This window comes from Lottia gigantea, assembly GCF_000327385.1.
Source record: "Lottia gigantea unplaced genomic scaffold LOTGIsca_55, whole genome shotgun sequence".
Classification (NCBI taxonomy): Eukaryota; Metazoa; Mollusca; class Gastropoda; family Lottiidae; genus Lottia; species Lottia gigantea.
In genome coordinates this window covers 19,788-39,027 of record NW_008709889.1, presented here as the reverse complement: position 1 = coordinate 39,027, position 19,240 = coordinate 19,788, and the positions used below count along the sequence as shown (strand labels likewise).

At 32.5% G+C, this 19,240-nt stretch overlaps 3 protein-coding genes across 3 annotated transcripts; 1 reads left to right on the top strand and 2 right to left on the bottom strand.

Annotated features, from left to right (window-relative positions):
• Nucleotides 1–1,688: 1,688 nt before the first annotated feature.
• Nucleotides 1,689–2,987, bottom strand: LOTGIDRAFT_165968 (hypothetical protein; the record flags this gene model as incomplete). The annotated part of the gene is made up of 4 exons (XM_009063020.1): nt 1,689–1,790; nt 1,962–2,071; nt 2,323–2,440; nt 2,748–2,987. The coding sequence occupies 4 exons, from the start codon at nt 2,985–2,987 to the stop codon at nt 1,689–1,691; spliced, it is 570 nt and encodes a 189-aa protein (XP_009061268.1).
• Nucleotides 2,988–3,724: 737 nt separating this feature from the next.
• On the bottom strand, nt 3,725–7,742 carry LOTGIDRAFT_165967 (hypothetical protein; the record flags this gene model as incomplete). The annotated part of the gene is made up of 2 exons (XM_009063019.1): nt 3,725–7,619; nt 7,738–7,742. The coding sequence occupies 2 exons, from the start codon at nt 7,740–7,742 to the stop codon at nt 3,725–3,727; spliced, it is 3,900 nt and encodes a 1,299-aa protein (XP_009061267.1).
• Nucleotides 7,743–10,738: 2,996 nt separating this feature from the next.
• Nucleotides 10,739–13,531, top strand: LOTGIDRAFT_126794 (hypothetical protein; the record flags this gene model as incomplete). The annotated part of the gene is made up of 1 exon (XM_009063018.1): nt 10,739–13,531. The coding sequence occupies one exon, from the start codon at nt 10,739–10,741 to the stop codon at nt 13,529–13,531; it is 2,793 nt and encodes a 930-aa protein (XP_009061266.1).
• Nucleotides 13,532–19,240: the final 5,709 nt, after the last annotated feature.

The window sequence follows — 19,240 nt, the reverse complement described above, 5'->3', positions numbered from 1 at the left end:
TTACAGTTGATATTTAAAAAAAAAATTCATTGGCATGATAGAGAATTTCCTTTGTTGTTTTTTTTTCTGTAAATGTATAGGGAAAGGGCCCCCTTTCAAAGGGATACAGATAATTGGTGTCATATTTGCCCCACCCATAGCACAGGAATCAACACCAAAAACTGTATTGTATTCATGATTGTGTAAACAATGCAACAAAATAGGTTATGGAAATTAGCACCATACAACTGGTTTTCTCAAGTTTCAATAAATTAATTAAATACTTATGTAAACATGATCATTAATGGATTTTTTTTATAATATCCTGCAATGTCTCTTTGTTCAATGTATCAATTTGAAGAAGTAATAATCATGAGAAAGAGACAAGCCCTGATAGCTGTAAAACACTGATAAGCCTTATATTCCATTCTATTTGAATATAGCCTTTATCATTTCTTTTTCTTTTTGTACTTCACTGCATGTTTGAATAGTTGTGTCATAGATTTAACGATAACTAGAATAGCCCAGTCATTAGGCGATTAGGTGCGTGGGGTCAAATCCTCCCCAAGTTAAGCAAAATGCCAGTGCTTCCACGAGTTGGCTCTCACCCCCTCTCAATACCTAAAAACCAACAAGCAAGTGACCATTATGATCTGATGAGCATTTATGTTCACAAGGAAGTCTCACTCAAGCTGAGAAGTTACAATTATGTGGTTTAGAGAAAAATGATACCAATAAATAAAATATAAAAAGTATGGAAAAAATAAATATATGAAAAATGTATGGAAATATTCCTTCTGACTAAAAATTATATTACAAACTAAAATTGGATTTACTATCTCTGCAAAAATACTATATAGTAAAATTCTAAAAATGTTATAAAGTTAAAACAATTCTGCTTAATCAAAATATTCACAAAATAGAACCAACAAACAAAACACAGAGCATTAAGAAAAAGGAAGGAATAACCATATTTTACAAGGATAACATATGGAAGATTTGCCTAGCAGTTCCTCCTTGATTTTGATCTTTCTTGGATGATCTATACCCTATAGCTGAGTCAACTGGAATACTAAGGAAAGATAGCTCAACCAAAGTCACTAAACTATCTTGGAACAACAGGGATTCTAGGAAATCAAAGTATTGAAATATTACACAGCCGAAATATTATTAAATTCCACGACTATTAAATGCCACTTTCACCTTTGTTTGACTGGAGGTTATTCTGCACCAGTATAAAAAGTTGAAAATTGAGAGCATCAAATCAGCCATTATAACTTGTACAAAATAGTAAACTATAATAATAGCACTTCATACTTCAAAATATGCAGGCCAGATTCCATATACATGTACCCCTTATTGTTTCATACAATCTAATGTACATCAACAATTTTCTTCTTGGCAGAGAGGAGCTCCTAAAATTCATTTTTAAGCAATTCTTTTGTAATATCATCTAAATCCAAAGTGAATTATTTCGGTCTGCATAAAACCCTCACATTCCCGTTATAGCCTACATCAATCTAATCAATATGATTGAATTGATATTACACAGAATACACAGATATTAAACAAATATAAACCACTTTTAATTTTGACAGTTTTGTTAACCCATGAATTTATTGTATTCCTGGCATTCATTTAGATCAAATTATTAAGAAAAAAATGTTTTAATTGCACAACCTCTGCCTGCTAGGCACCATCAGATGAGTTTATTTTCTAGAATGTCTGCGCCCACTTACACTTAACTGTCTTGTTTTGGTTATAATAATTGGTGAAGGTACATCTCCATCATATTTATATTCTTTACTTTTCTGAAATCAAAATGAACAAAAAATGTAAGATGGATTCTCCAAGATAAATACTACCCTGGCTTCCTCAAAGCTGAGCCATAACATCTGGTAAATATAAATTTAGTTGACCTAAATGTATCTGTAACCTGGGCAGTCTTACAATTGATGTCAATTGAAGTATGAAAGTAATACCTTAGATAAAATAGATTTAGGATGAATTACAGCATATTCATTACTATCATCTGATTCTCCATCTTGTATCAAATTAGAATTCCATTTTATTCTTGTACTTTCTTTAGGCGCTGAAAATAAAGATTACATTTAATAACACAATTCTATTCAAATAAAAAAAAATTAACAAGATATTTAAGAGGTCTGAAGCATCTACATTTACTAGATTAGAACAAACGACCCAAAACTTGTCATCTGGTCAATTCAAATAGAAGAGCAATAAAAACAAAAATATCATCTTCATTGGAAACACACCCGTTGGGTTTCACAAAATCTTCATAAGATAAATAACTTTGACAGTTTCAATCATTCATGTACTTACGTGGATAATGTTTAATAATCATAGGTGACTGTGATTGAGAATAATTCAAATATCTTACTACCCGCCTACCATTACATAGTGTATGTAATTTAGTCTTCCAATCTGTATCATGATCAAACTGAAATATACAAATAAATATATTTAACATATGGACACAAAGATGATCTCGCTCTCAATCTGTATCACCAACCCAATACTGAGTTTAGATCTCATGCATCACAACAACCTAAACCTAGATCAAGCTAAATCAAACTTTGAAATCAGAAAACCTAAACTTACATTTGGTTCTGAATTCATCAGGACAACCTATAATTAGCTGTAAATTCATCAGAACAACCTATACCTATCTCTAGATCTGAATATATCATCAGTATTGTATAAGCTATACAAACTATTCCATTCAGAAATATTCATGAGATACTTACAACTGGTACAGGTTCAAATCTTTCGTAAGCATCTTTTCTTCGTTTGGATTTTGAGTTCTCTTTTTTATCTTTCTTCCTCAAACTGAATAATTTAGATTTAGGTGAAGTGTCTCCTCCTTTATGAGCCCAGGGAAAAAATCTTGAACTCTTCTTGGGTGAAAGTGGTTCTGCTTTCTTCTCTTTTACAGAATGGTGGACAGGTAATGGAGACTGAAATAAAGTAAGGTTCTTTGTGAGCATTTTGTTCTTTATTCGCACTATTATGCCAGTGTCTATTTAAATTATACTAAGTAAAAGTAAAAATAGAGAGTAAGGTCTCCAATATTATCAAACAAAAAAACTCACTGTGCACTTTCCATGAAAATATACAATAAATAAATAAATAGATAAATAACAATGAACAAAGATAGTACCCTAGGATAATTTCTTCGATCTGGACTGTTTTCTTTGTCTCTTTTCTTTATTTTTCTTGAAACTTTTGGTGATCTTATATTATCATCTGGCCTTGCTAAAACAAAATATCAAAGGATTATTAGATGACTTATACTAGTTTTACAACTACATCAAGCTTATGATCTTAAAGGGATTGTAGAGGTCTCTAAATTTGTATCGGGAACAATGATAGCCTCAATTTGAGCCATTACAATTTTCAGACGTCTGCGGTTTATGAGGTCATCCCCACAAAGATCTTATGTGATACAAGCAAATTTTGCAGAGTGACGTAAAAAAAACTCTTTAGACGAATTGCAGAAATCACAGGCATCTAAATAAAAAATTGAAGCTATCAGTGTCCCTGATTTAGAAAGTTTCTTTACAATCTCTTTAAGATTCTCCTAACTACTAGTAAAAGATTTTACTCTATACAGGATAACTTTCTGAAATGGATTGAGAAGTGGCCCATTCAGTTACATATTAGATTTTAACATGTGTACAGTGTCAAAATCAAATTTTCTAACTGAATTTGCCATACAGAGTAGCTACTTACATTGTTCTCTGATATGTTTCTTTGCTTTGGCTTCATAATCATTACCACCATAAGCTCCTAAACCATGAGCATCAATATCCTGATAGATGGTAGTATCTTCACTGTTTTCAGACTGCTGAAAATCAACTGTACTAGAGAACATTACTGATGTAACAGAGTCTTCTGGTTGGTTAAAATCAAACGAAAAATTATCACAGTCTAATGAAGAATTGGAACTATCCATAGCATAATTATCTTCTGAGGAACCATGTTGAAACAAACTTGATACAGACACAGTATCCAAACTTCTTGAATTAGGCGTTTTAGCTATTGAACCAGTCATTTGAATATAATTAGAACTAGCAACAGAAATTGCCATATTTTCAGCAGAGTGTCTACTTATATGATGTACTGGTAATTGTGCTTTAAACAAGGCTTCTGAAGGTGGTAAAAGTTCTTCTGGCTCACTTTCATCATAAGGAATGATATCGGGTAAAACATTACGATGAGGACTCAAGACTGATCCAGATGTTGTCTGAAGGCGTACCACACGACTTGTCTTGGTTCTTGGCAAGGTTGAAGATTCACCTTGTATTCTGCCCAAAGCTGATTGAGGTCGAGTGTTCCTTACAGTTGCAGATTTAGTCCTCATGTTAACTACTTGGGCATTTGAGATACGGTTTTGAGAATTCAAACTACCCAAACTGTTACTGTTTGACGGTTGGAATAGTCCATGTATGATCTGTTGAGGATTAATAGACTGATATGATCTTTTTGGTTCATTTATGGAAGGTACACGTTTAACCGTTGATCTCACCACAACATTTGAAGGGACATTGTCACTTCCAACATCAACTCTTCTAAAAGCATTCGCATAAACCATTTGAACTTCTTCCTCTTCTTCTCGGATTGGGACTACACCTAAATTAGATAAGCTTACACCTCCAAAGGGAATTTCCTTATCTTTCAGAGATTTTCGGTTTGCAGAATTCACATTAGAAGCATTTACAAGTTTCTGCATAGAATTACATTTTGAGTCCATTGATTTAAAGTTTAAGATGGCACCATCCTCATATTTATCTTTGAGGTTCAACATTGAGGGCTTGACACAGGGACTTCTCACAACTCTACCTCCACCAACACCACACAGTGCTGGCAGCTGAACATATGTAGCAATAGGACTACCCAATAAAGTATTATTAGGAAAAGAAACTGTTGAGGAAGTAGTTGCACGAGGAGTGCTTGAACCGTTTCCATATAAATCCAATAATGAGGCGTTTTCATTTTCACTGTTTATAGAATGTTTTGATTCATTTAAATGATCAGATTGCAAATTACTACAACTACCTGAATCATTTGCTGCAGTTTTAACATAATTTGTTGCTTCCTGTGATGCCGAATGAACACTAGAGAAGTTTGAGCATGTAGAATATATAGATGACATGCTATTAGAGGCTGACAGTTTGGCTTCTGACACGTGACTAGCTATAATGTGATTGAGAGAATTGTTACCAGACAATGAATTTGAAGATTTGATGCAAGTCTGTGATGTATTTTTATTCAGTTTTTTATCACAGAGATGACTTAAATCTACTTGTAACACAGTTTGGTTGCTTTTTCCACTATGACTGCGAGAGGAATTTTGACTTGACTCTGAATTTTGACTCAAACACTGATTACAACTGTCAGTGTCAGCTACAGAACTTGTACTATTAAGTGAACTACTTCCAGTCTGAGAAAAAACTTCCTCAATATTGCCAATAAGGGGATCTCCTGTATTAGATGTTTGATCACTGTGTAATACAGGAGTTGACACAGATGCACATTCCACACCACTATCACTATGAGTTCCTCTTTGTGAGGCAGATACATTAAATGCACAATTGATGATTTTAGGATCTGCAAACGGATTTGGTACTGTACACAGTTCAGTTATATTTTGAATGGTATTTTGACTAGACTTGACACAGTGCACAGAAATTTTTGAAATATCATTCAAATTATGAGAACTGTCTGGAGAACACATATCTGAGTTCACATTAAAATTAGAGAGAGAAGAGCAGCTTGCAAGACCCTCCCTATGTTCACAAATTGATTCACCTAAAGTCAAATTGTTGTTAGAAGTCAATAGGGATCTACCATCTCCTTGAAAACTTTTGTTACTGTTAATTAGCTCACTATCAAGGCATTGGGGGTCTTTAATTCTATTCACTTCTTCTACAGAACAAATTCTATTTTTAATTTCACATTCAACATCTCTACTTTCACTTGGCTTCTTTAAAACCAAAGGAGAAGGGGAAATGCTTCTCATATTTTTGCTATTTGTAAACAATTGTTTTACAACTAATGGTTGCTTTGGAAGTAAAGGCAAAAATTCCTCTTTTTGCAATAACTTAGGAGGTAAAGGGGGCTTAGTTGGTAAATTCAGAGCTTTGCTAGATGCAGTTAAATTTGAAACATGTGAATTTACATTTTTTCGGATCTTATTTGAAGAACACATCATATCTGCTTCTCTTTCTTTCACAGCCTTTAAGTATGCCTGACATTTGGAAAGTTCAACATAGTCTCCAGAAAGATCTTCAGAAGTGAAGAATTGTTCTCTTAAAATTTTACTTGATGTTTTCACATTCACTGGAGTAGCAGCATTTGAAGACTGATTGGAGGAACTTTTCCGAATTCCTTTCTTTTCTACACTGGCATATTGATTGTTAATATTCACTCTATTCATATCGATGTAATCTGATTGTGGAGCTGCTAAGATGGTGGAATTCAAACTAAAGTTTGGTTCTTCTGAACTAGATTCATATCTGATACCTGGTAATGATGTATAACTGGCCAAACCTTCTCCTAAACGTTCCATTCGAATATAGTCTGAGGAAAACTTGGGTGATGGATTTATTTCAGCATAAATTGACTCAGGAGATTTATAAAGAGAGGTTAAGCTGTTGTAGCTTGCTAATCCCTCTCTTGCTTCTTCCACTGACCCAGTGAAATTCGAAATTATACTCACAGGTGATGAATCAGTTGTTTTACAATCTTTAATGCTAGTTGTTGGTTTCCTTAAAGCAGAAATAGAGCTCATATAACTAAAAGAGCTTAAATTTGACATGTTAGCCATTTCTTCACGCTCATTAGCAGCTGTTTCGTTAAAATTTGACATTAAACTAGTGGATGAAGGTAGCTGACTTATAGACCTTCCACCATACCTTGAATGGGATTCATCTAAATAGGAAGTGTATGGTAAGGATGTGTAACTGGCTAATCCTTCATTTCCTTGATAGCCAAAAGCATTCATAGAAGACAAACTCGGGAATGATGACATTGAAGGTTTTTCAGCCATTGATCGAATATCAAAGAGTCTCTTTCCTTTCATTACATTTTGATAAATAGGGCTGTTATCATCACAAGATGATGGAGTATCCAGGCCAGCTACATCAGGAGATTCCCCAATTTCTCCTTTAATACTACTAAAACTAGATGTAGACTGCTCTCCTATTAATTTATGATTTGATTCATTCACTTTTGAAATTATAACTCTTTGATTGGGCCATTTGAGTTGTTCACACTTTTGTAACTGTTTGTGTTTTTGTTTTGGCATGCCACCATTGCCAAAAGCTCTGTCTTTTTGTTTCCAACCTTTTGGAGTGGATAAATCCAATGGCGAATTCGAATCATCCAACGAAGATTCACTTCCAGAAAATTGACCATTTAGTTCATATGTTGGACTGTCACTGCTAGTGCTAGAAAAAGAGTCATTATTTTGAACCACCACTGGCCCTTTTGTATTATTACTGGATCTTTGAAGTGTAGCCGGTTTTTGAATAATGGTATCACATTTACGTTTCCTAAAATCATAATAAGCTGCATTTTCATCCTCAGAAGAAGAAGATGAACTATCACTATCATACCTGCAAAATGAAAAACTTATATCAAATTTTATGTAGACTGGGGAGATCTTGGTCGTGTGGGAGATGTCGGCCACCTCTAAATCAAAGATTCAATTAGATGGGGAATTCCCTAACTTACACCATTATTTACAGCTGTGAAACTAAGTGTCAACCCCACATTATAAAGTATTTTAAGGAAACAGCTTTTGAACTTTGGATGGATTTTTGACGTATAAGCTTATATTTTATCTTTTTATTCCTATTTTATTATAATTAAGAGTGTAATTAGCCATATTTTAAATGAATACTTGTTGAATGCAAGAAGTAATTGTTTAGGATAAATTTTGATATTTGACTCAGCCATAATCTTTTTAATTTGCATGGTAACCTTAGGGAGATATTGTCCACATTGAATTGGGAGTTTTCGGCGCATGGCTAAGATCTCCCTTTACTTGGTCAAGATCTCCTTACACATAGCCAAGATCTCCCTACTTAAGTATTCATTTAATCTCAGATGAAACAATACCATTCTTATATAAGAAGAACATTTGGTACAACACCTCCATGTCTAATGAAAGAAGCAGTGCAATCAGTTTTAAACGATACAGAATAGGCTTGCATTTTTGAATGCTTTGAAAAAACCAAAACGTGCAAAGAAGATTATTAGCAATAATCATTATTAGATACCGTAATATTGATTATGATGATAGTGGTTTTGTGGATGAGGTAAATGGTAAATGAAGAATTTGATCTGAGTGTCAAATTTAGTGAAGTATGAGACAAAAAAACATCCGAAGCACTTTGTAGGCCAAATCCAGAAAAAAATTCATAGCTGATGACACTGTTATAATCAAATTTTTGGTAAGACAACCACAAAAGAGCGCCCTTCAAAATAGATTTATTTTTCCTCATCCTGATGATATAGATACCGGTACCGGTACCTCTTCAATTTCAGATATTAGAAATATGGGTCAAATTATTTTAAATATTTTGTAGAATATCTAAGGAAACTTGTGAGACACAAAAAAAAATTTGCTATTTTTAATTTTAGCGAAATTCAGTGTTATTCCTTATATGCACGAATATAGGTTAAACCACTGTATTAATTACACACTGCTCCACAGCCACAGGTGTCAAATGAGGAAGGGCTTTTTATTATAATTAGGACTTAAATTTATTCTCTGTCTCACTCTGTAAGCTTAAAAGAAAATTTATTAACTGGAATTTTCTTTCAGCTTCATAAACTCAATCAATTAATTCAATAGAATGTCATTCTCATTTTTTAGAGCTAACTTAGTTAGTTTATGACTTTGACGTAGGCCTAATGTACGTTTTGTAATAAATTTTAATTCATATTCCAAGCTCAAGGCGAAAATTAAAGTATAAAATAAGTGTTAAGAATAAAAATTTCTCCAATGAATGAATAAAAGAGTCAAAATAAGTAGGTAAAAAAAATACCTTCCCCATCCATCCATTCTTAAATGAATTATCTAACGATTTATCCTCAAATAATTCATTATCTTTCCAAATCCGCCATTTCAAAATTCGCGTCGTTCCCATCATGCAACAATAAAAACAAACCTCAAACAGGTGTTCTAGGGGAGATAATCAAGTGTTTTATTTTCAGGGAAGACACAGACACGTCTACAAACTATACATTTTGTACTAATCTAATCTATCAATTGATATCATATGCTTATATGAATAGAAAGAATTTATAAAAATCAATAAGACATAATTGCAACAAAATTAAAGGCAAAAATTTACAAATTATGCAAATTTTAACAATTTGACATTTACGACAATCGCAAATGTATAAATTAGACGAGGTTATCCAGATTTCTATAACCTTCTATATTCTTTGACCTTTCAGACTGGATAATCTAAACAGATCTAAAGTATTAATTTCAGTCCGACGTCAAAATTGAGAAACTCGAAAAAAATGACTATTTATCTGGAAAATGCTGAGAGGTTGTAAATTTTTTATGTTTCCATGATAATCTGTGATATTTTCGAACAATCTAGAGATTTGTCTGGCTGAAAGTGTGATGATTGACTGAAAAATACCGTGTGACAATTGCTGTCAAACAGCCATATGGCGAATTTCATTCTCAAGAATAAAAGATTTAAGGATAGAGACTAAGGGGCAAACTAGAAAAATTGTGAAAATGTCGGAAACTAAAGACAAAAAATCGAATTCTTCAGCCCAAATCAACCAGCCTGATTCAAACGGCATCCAGCATGTACATCAAAGTGCTCCAGTTGAAAATGGAGTGGGTGGAACAGACCATAATAATAGTGCTACAAATGTGACAATTTCAAATGGATTTGTACCAGTTGCGCAACAAAATGGCCAAGGAAGTGATTCTCCTTCACTGAATCCAACACCAAACCATAATCATGTTCCATCACCTAACCCTAATGGTGCCACCAATAGTGCTCCGCCTCCCCCTTTACCACCCTCTTCCCTTGTTGGACCAAATGTAAATGTGACTGAACAAGGACAACCTACAAGTCCAAATGGAGTGCCCAACCAGCATCCAGTTTATGTGCATATTGATATTGGCGAATCACTTTCACTTCGAGGTGACATGGATCAAATTGAACATGTCGAAGGACCAGCAATAGTGAGAATGGTATCACCAAATGGTATACCCATTCCTATGCCAATAGTTGGTGAGGAAGATCAGTTTATAAGCCAAGTCTGTGATGAATATGGAATACTGACCCATATTTTCTTATCACCAAAACCAGATGTACCCTGCAATCCTATGGCAGGGGGACCAAATAGTGCATCACAGTATTACCACACTTCGTTTGGACATGGACCAACTTATTCACCACAACAATACGCAACACATCATCATACAAATCCTGGTCAAACCTTCATACCAGCTCATTTATTGTCTGGTGTGACGATACAGACACCTCCAAACCCTCATACTTACAACCATGTACCAGTGCATTCTGCTGTTCCCAGTCCTCCAATGTCTTCAACAGATGACAGAGCAATGAGACAGAGGGGAAGAGTGAAGAAAAAATTAGAAAGGAGACGTATGGATAATTATATACCTCATAATCACTCTGGTCCTCCATATCCACAACGTCGTATGAATGGAGATATGTACCATCCTAATTCTATGGCAGGTGGAATCTCTCCTACTGAAAATGGCCCAGTTGAATCAGAAGAAGACAACACAATGATTATCCAGTATCTGTCAAGTATTCAACTACCAAAAGTTACTGATGTAGAAACACGTAGTGCTCTGGTTAAGTTAACTCCTCCAGATATGGAAACAGCTGAGTTTGAGTTAGATATTGGAGATTTGAAATATGAATTACTGCTGTCTGACAAAGGAAGGGATGCTAAATATAAGCCAGTTTATAATGGCGACGCTAATGAAATAACCCTTAAAGACCTGAAACCGGCAACAGATTATCACTTGCGTGTATGTTCTGTACTAAGTGAGGACTTGAAGGGTGCCTTAACAGAACCTATTAGTTTTTGCACCCAGGCTTGTGAACCTGATGTTCCACCTCTTCCTAAGTCTTACTCTATCACTAAAAACTCAATCAGTTTAAAGTGGAATCCATCTTGTGATAATGGATCTAAAATTTCAACTTACACCTTAGAATGTAAACAAGGTGATCGTTTTGTTGAAATTTATAATGGTTTGCAGAAACAATTTCGTGCTACTAAACTTCAGCCAGCTACACGTTATTTCTATCGCTTGGCTGCTATTAACAGCATTGGGAAAAGTGACTTTTGTGAGTTTAGTTACAGTACAAAGGGCACTGTACCCTCTCAGCCAGACCCTCCTATGTTGGGTCAACAGTTCGTATATTCTCTTACAATATCTTGGATCAAGAGACCAAATGATGACATATTTCAACTACAGATGGATGATGAAACATCAGGTCATGGCTTTTTATCTCTCTATAATGGAAGCGATTTGTCTTTCACTGTTCGTAACCTTCGTCAAAATTCAGAATATAAATTTCGTCTTGCTGCTAAAAATGATGAGGGTGTAAGCAAGTGGAGTGATGTTATATGTTTCCGAACTTTGCCTGAAAGACCATCGGTTCCTGCTAAACCTCAGATTAAAGGCAAAGTTTTGTCTGATAGGTTCAGGATAATCTGGGATGCTCCTGCTGATGATGGTGGAGCTGTTATCAACAAATTTATTGCTGAACTTGATAAAGGTAATGGATTTGAAACATTTTACGAGGGTTTGGAGAAGGAATACCAATTTGACCAGCTTACACCTGGTCATACATATCGAATTAAAGTAGCTTGCTGTAGCAGTGGAGGCCGCAGTGAAATGTCTGATGTTTGTTCAGTCACTACACAACCTGTTGCACCTTCACAATGTCCATCACCAAAATTACAAGGCAAACCAAAAGCTACATCATTACATCTCCGCTGGAGTGCCCCAGAAAATAATGGTGGATCCCAAATAACATGTTTTGCTGCCCAAATGATTTCATCTGATAACAGCACAAGAGAAGTTTATAAAGGCCATGATTTAGATTGTATAGTTGCAGGACTATCACCAGGAAGGGCATATTTGTTTCAAGTGCGTGCTTTCAATAGAATTGGCTGCGGCCCTTGGTCTGAACCCCTTGAAGTTGTTAGTGGGGCAGGACCTCCCGATGTTACAAGGCCACCAACTGTAATCTGCAAGTCTTCAAGTGCTATGATCAATTGGGAGGAACCTTTCAACAATGGTGCTGAAGTTACAGAATACCGTTTAGAATGGCAGTATCGTTCAGACCAAACAGAATTTTCACAGCTTTATGTTGGCCCTAAATGTAGCTATGAGGCCAAAGGATTAATACCTGACAAGTTGTACACGTTTCGAGTACAGGCCATCAACAGTGCTGGCGCTGGACCGTTCTCGACTCATGCAACTTGTGTCACACTACCATCTAGTCCAGCCTCCATTTCAACCATAAGATGTACATCAACAGCATCTTCAATTACGCTAAGCTGGAAAGAACCTAGTAATAATGGTAGTGATATAACAGCCTATTATATTGATATGGGAGACAAGCAGATCATTGTTGATAGAGTTGGAGAATACACCATTGACAGTTTGACTCCAGAAACCACTTACAGAGTTCGTATTCAAGCAGAAAATGGTATTGGTGTTGGGCCTTTCAGCTCTTTAGTTAAAGTATCAACTAAAGCACTTCCACCTAGCTCCCCAAGACTGGAATGTGCTATGGTTGGTTCTAATTCTATTAAGCTCAAATGGGGAGATGGAAGAAATTCTGATCCTTTGTCATATGTATTAGAAATGATGAAGCCTGATGGAACATTCAGCACATTATATGTAGGTCCAGCACAAACCTACAAAATAAACCGACTATCAGAGATGACTGCTTATGAATTTCGTATTTATGCCTGTAATGAAGCTGGTAAAGGACCATATTCAGAAAATTATACGTTTTCAACAACCAAGGCAGTGCCTCCAGTTTTGAGAGTACCAAAGGTCACATCAATCTGTCTAACAGGCTGTGTAGTAGAATGGGTAGGGTGTCGTCCCATGGGAACAGACACCATAATATATCAACTTCAGATGCAGTGCTTAAATAATGTGCATGAAAATTATAAAGAGGTGTATAAGGGACCAAATACATTTTATACCTTGGACAATTTGGAACCAAAAACTGAATATAATGTAAGAGTGTGTGCCATTCGACAAGGACTGTTAGAGGATGAAGATATTGTTGGCCCTTTCAGTCCAGGATTTACTTTCTGTACCCAGAGTCCAGAAACCATCAAGCCTGTCTCAACACGCTCCACAGAGACAAAGATTATCGTCAAGAAACCTTTAAGTGATCAACAAAAAGCTATGGTTATTGTTGTATTTTTTGTTATCATGGGAGTTCTAGTTGCCTTTATTTTGGAAAAAATCTTTATTACGTAGTTTGGTAATTCTTCTAACAGGCCTAGAAATATTTCAACAAGTTTTCTGTACAAGTTTTAACTTTGGGTCCAATATTATACTGATTAGATAATGAATTTATGTAGTTTGTTTGATAAATGTTTTGGACCACATAACCATAAAATAAGGGAACACAAAATTTGAAAAACAAAAGAACTTTGAGGATATCAATTCAAATGTCTAATTGAATAAATAAGTATTTTTGAGAAAAGTGAAGAATTTCTAGGCCTGATAAGGTTACTGTTATTTGACACTATAACTGTCTTTAAACAAGGTCGAGTTGACATGAAGTGTTTAATTTCTTGTATAAATTACCAAGAGGCTTGGCATATTTTTCTGTTTATTGCCAAAATAATTCATTGCTGGTGCAAATATTTTATGAATTATAAATCTATATTGTCAAAATGTATTCATCTTGTATCATTATGTGATGTTAGATAGGGCTTAAAGAGTCTTTATGAAGACTTATATAGTGCAATATGCTAAGTTGACAATGCACTCCAAATGCAAATAAATGAAAGTCAAAATATTCTTTGACAACTTGAGTAAATAAAATAATTGCTCGATATTATTTTAAGGGAGGATTTTTAATGAAACTTAGTCATATTTGAAAAGAAAATACATTTATTTTCATTATTATGTGATACAAGTCAGATGTTTATTTAAGTGGTTTCATTCTAGTCAAAATTTTGAAATGATATTATATCAAATATTTTTCTCTTTTTCAAATATACAAATATTTGATATAATATGGAATGAATGCAGAGGGCATTGTCAGTGGACCATTGAAAACAATATTGATTGCTTTATATAGAGGTTATTTAAAATAAAATATGAACTTGACAATCTTTCAGAATTTCCATAAATACAAAATTTCCTATATACAATGTTGTTATAGAAGACTGTATAGACTGGGAATTGAATGAATATTGTATATGTGATAAGAATCTATAAGTATAATTATTGAAGTGTGATCAAATATCATATTTATGTTAATTAACTACTTTCATATACATGGTTCATTATTGATTTTCAGATATGATATGTGAAAAAAGCATTTTACTGTATACTAACTATGAGATAACAGTTTTAATTGTTTGTCATATTTCATACTACAGTTTTCAAATATTTCAATATTTTTCACATCAAATTGATTTCTTTGAACATCAGTCAATCAATTATAAATCTTTTCTTTTTTAAACTTAAAAGAAGTTTAAAGTGACAGTTAAATAAATTTTTGTACTTTTTCTGATTTACAACTAGCCGAACTTTGTCCTAAATATGAGTGACTTGGTAAGACAATCATACCTACTTAGTATAAAAGCATGATTTGAAAATATCAGATATATCATCAAACTAAGTAACAGCTGAATGAAATGAGAAAAAGAGAAAAGCAAATTATATAATGATTTAATATTTATTATAATATTTAATATGAAAATATCAATTGATCTTTCCTTATGTAAAATATAAGTTTTATTAATTGATATAAAGAAATGCTTACATAAACCATTTACATTTAGTTGCATCATCATTTTCAAATGTAGATTTATTTACATACTTATGATAATGCTTGCATCAGCTGCTTCTTGAATTTGAAGCTTTATCAATAATTATCAGTATCAAATATTCAAATTTAGCAGCATGTGTACATCATGGAATTATCCTTTGTGTTTTGGAGTTGTTTCAAAATCATATCCACTATCTAGTAATATAAAGGATTATTCTGAGTGTGAAACCATATCATGGTTATAAGATTGACTAACATGGAAAGTAGGTCTATAATGTTAGTTTTGGCATCCTTAACAGAATGCTTTCATATGGATACACTTGTTACTGTAAGAATTATATTTAAACCTGTGATGGCCTATATCATCTAATATGCTCAAATAATTGTTAATTCAAATTTTCATATCATTTGTGATGAAATTTTGTTAAACTTTCCTAGTGAACTGCCAATATTTAGTATGTAAATTCTTATTGAGAACAGGGCCTTGTTAAACTGCTGACAGTCTCTATTTTCACAATTTAAGATGTTAACATTTTGATGATCAACAATTGAGTTCTATAGCAAAATTCACTCTGCCATCAGTTGAATGCCATAATTCAAACCTACTTTATGGTTTTCATTGTAGGAAAGTTGTCTGGGAAAATGATTCTATGGTATAGTATTAATCAAGGTAGCCTTAAGCTTAAGCCAAATAATTTTCTTTCCATTGATGGCATTGTGAATTATTTTTAACTATCATCTTGTTCTAAATATTTTGGCATAGAATGCCTTTAAATAGATAATAGAAATAATCGGATATAATTTCTTACAAAAATGGGTTGAAACTGAAATGTAGTATTATAAGGTATAAAACCATTGATGATATATATTGTATAAAATTATACTGGAAGAATTATTATTGCATGCTTTGTCTATATTATTTTGTTTATTTACTTTTTATTCCCTGTGTTTTTTAACTGCATCTTGGACTGTCTCTTTGAATTAGAAAAATGATACAAAATTCAATCACCATTCAATCATTTTGTTAAGATAAAAATAGTATAAGAAGATTTCAGCCGATTATATAAAATGAAATCCGACAGAACTATAGGATGTAATGTAAAATTCGTAGTGTTCTTACACTTGACATCTTGCCTTGGTTCATCGATTTTATGTGTTTGAAAATTTGGGATATTTGAAGCTGCAGTCCAAGTTATTTTCTTTCAAAAGAAATGCATGACTTTCTATGGTAATGTTTATATTGTACATTTTTATAGGTGGGAATAATTTTCAAATTTGAAATTCCTGGCTTATATTGATGCTTTTTTCTTGCTAGTTTGAGACAAGGAATGTCAAGAGACACTTTCTAACTAAAAATTATTGTGAAATCATACATAAGATAAATAAAGTGTTTGAATTTAAAGCTAAATAATTAAATATGACTATGGAAATAAATTTTATTTATATACGTAAACTTATAAATGACAAGGGAAGACATAATAATAAAAATGCTTTGCTCTCTATAAGATAACAATTTGATATGACGTTACTGCCTGACAGTCTGATAGGTCCATGTAAAAGCAAAAAGTAATAGAGTCATCGAAAAACTGAAATCAATTTGATTTAAACAGTAAACACGGTTGATTCATATGGCTGATTATATCTGCTTAGCTCTCTTCTGATTCCATTAAAAACTCAATCTGAAAAGAAAATATATGTGATATAAAGATAGTAATCATTTGTAAATGTTTTAAGACAAAAGGTCACATATTTAATATGACAAGAAAAAAAAAGATAATCCTTAAATAATTTCATAGATATATTAATATCATGTTTTATACTCCCAACAACAATTTATCTTGAATGATAAGTTGTATTAGACTGTGTCAGTTACCATTTTTTAAATATTTTGAAATGACGACAGGGATGAAATAGTTGAAGACTAAACACAGCCCAATATTTACATGTGGTTTGTCAATAACGCTAAACAAGGAATTTAAATTGAAAAAACACACTGTGAAAAGTTTAGTTGCAAGGCAATATTAAAACTACATAAACAATGAGTGAGACAAGACTTTCTTTAAAACCATTCTTTAATCCATGCATTCTAGAACATTACCCTTGTGATTCTACAGTAATAGATGTCTTTCAAGAATTTTATTCACTGCCTGAAAGTCTAAAATATGGTTCTTAATGTATGTAAGTTTATGGTGGAGTGAGCACAAAACAATACTTATGACTTTTCGATGTTCCTTTGACTCCAATAGGGATACAAGAAAATTCTATATAAGCCAGCTATTTCATACCATTAGTAAAACTAGTTACTCAATTGTGAATACTAATCTTTTCATTCATTTTCTTCATTTGTTATTTCATTATTTTTTTCCATTTTTGTAACCATTTTAAACATTCATTCAGTTGTTATACATTTGTATATATTCTGTATTCATGTATATTCAATATGTATCTAAAATATATATTTTTTGGTTCTATGAAGTGTCTGTTTACATAAACAACAATTTCATATATATCTATATACTCTTTTTTTCTGTCTCATAAAATATCTGTTTAACAATAATGCCTATCTTTCTTTTGACTGAATTTGGGTCTTGACTGAAAATTACATGTCAAGGCAAGAATTTGTTATTATTATAAGCAGTATGTTTGATTAATAATATTTTCTGTGAGCTTGCCTTCAATTTCATGAAAACTTAACTAAAAATAATTTATATATATATATATATATATACATAGATTATACCTATTGTTCAAGTTTTATATGTATATTAACTTGTATTTTTATGTGTATTTCAGTCAATTTGTGGGTAATTTAACAATGTAATGCACAAAGTTGGGTTTGTGGATCTTAACTAAAGCTGAGCGAATGTTGTTATTAAATTGGGCTTTACGGCCATTTATGTAAAAGGAATATTGAAAAGTGCAAAGCATAGTTGGTTATATATAACCATCCACTTATTAGTGCTAAATTCAAGCATATTATATCATCAAATACTACATATGGATTGCATTATTTTCATTTGTTTTAGTGGAAAGTGTCATTGTTGATGGCTCACCACATTTCATTCTTGCCAAATGTAGAAAATTGAGAAAAAAAATCCAAAAAAAGAAAGAATGTGTTTTACAGAGATTTTAAGGAATAGAAATACAATGTATTGAAAATGTAGGTGTTGAATTTCGGGAAAGAGATTGCTGGTGTCTTAACATTATTTAAGGAAATGTAGAAATTGTATATAAGAATTTATTTAAGCAAAGTATTCTAGTCAAAGTATATTTTTCCAACAATATTAGTCCGAATAATAGAGAACTGGCACAACAATACTTAGAATATACTAACATTTTTAACATGACAATATTTACACAAAACTAAATATTTATCCAGAAAACTTTATTCATACTTTTAATTTCTAATACACTGAAGATGTCAGGGGTTCTTTTAATGAATTTTTGAAATATTTGGCACCTGACAACAAAAGAAATGACATCGATTGGAGGCCGGAATGAATAGATGGAGATGCTTTAAGTCACTTATTATTTTTAATTTGTACTTGTAAATAGATAATTATATATATAAATATCAATTATATATCTATACTAATTAAAATTATACTAATCCTCATAATCTTTAATTGGTCTACTTTCTTGACATATTTTGAGTTTTGACACAAATTTATCCATTTTACTCCTTATCACTAAGATCACATCAGGACAAAGTACTAACTTACAAAGTCCATTTTATTAAGAATTACATAGCAAGTGGTGCTTTAAATACTAAGTCTTATATTGTTTAGATTCATGTAATTTATTTAACAAAAGTATCCCAGTGTTAAAATGATCAAATCAAAAGAACAGAATATTAAAATCTGTCAACAAAATAGGCCAATCTCTTTAATTCAGCTATTTGCTTTTGTTATGTATTTTTTGCGTCATTAGGTAGGAAAAAGCATGCTGAATCAATAATCTATTTTAAAAAAAGCATGCTTTTAATTGTGTATCGTTATTATTGTACTATCTTTAAATGCTGATGTAACCACGACTTTACAGGGATCCCTTTTAAAGATATATTTTGTCAATATTTGGATTATGTATTTTGTTTGAATTAATGGTTAAATATGATGTTAATGGGATGATAATTTTGTATACAAACTAGTTATGTTCTAAAAAAAACACAATTGTTATATACA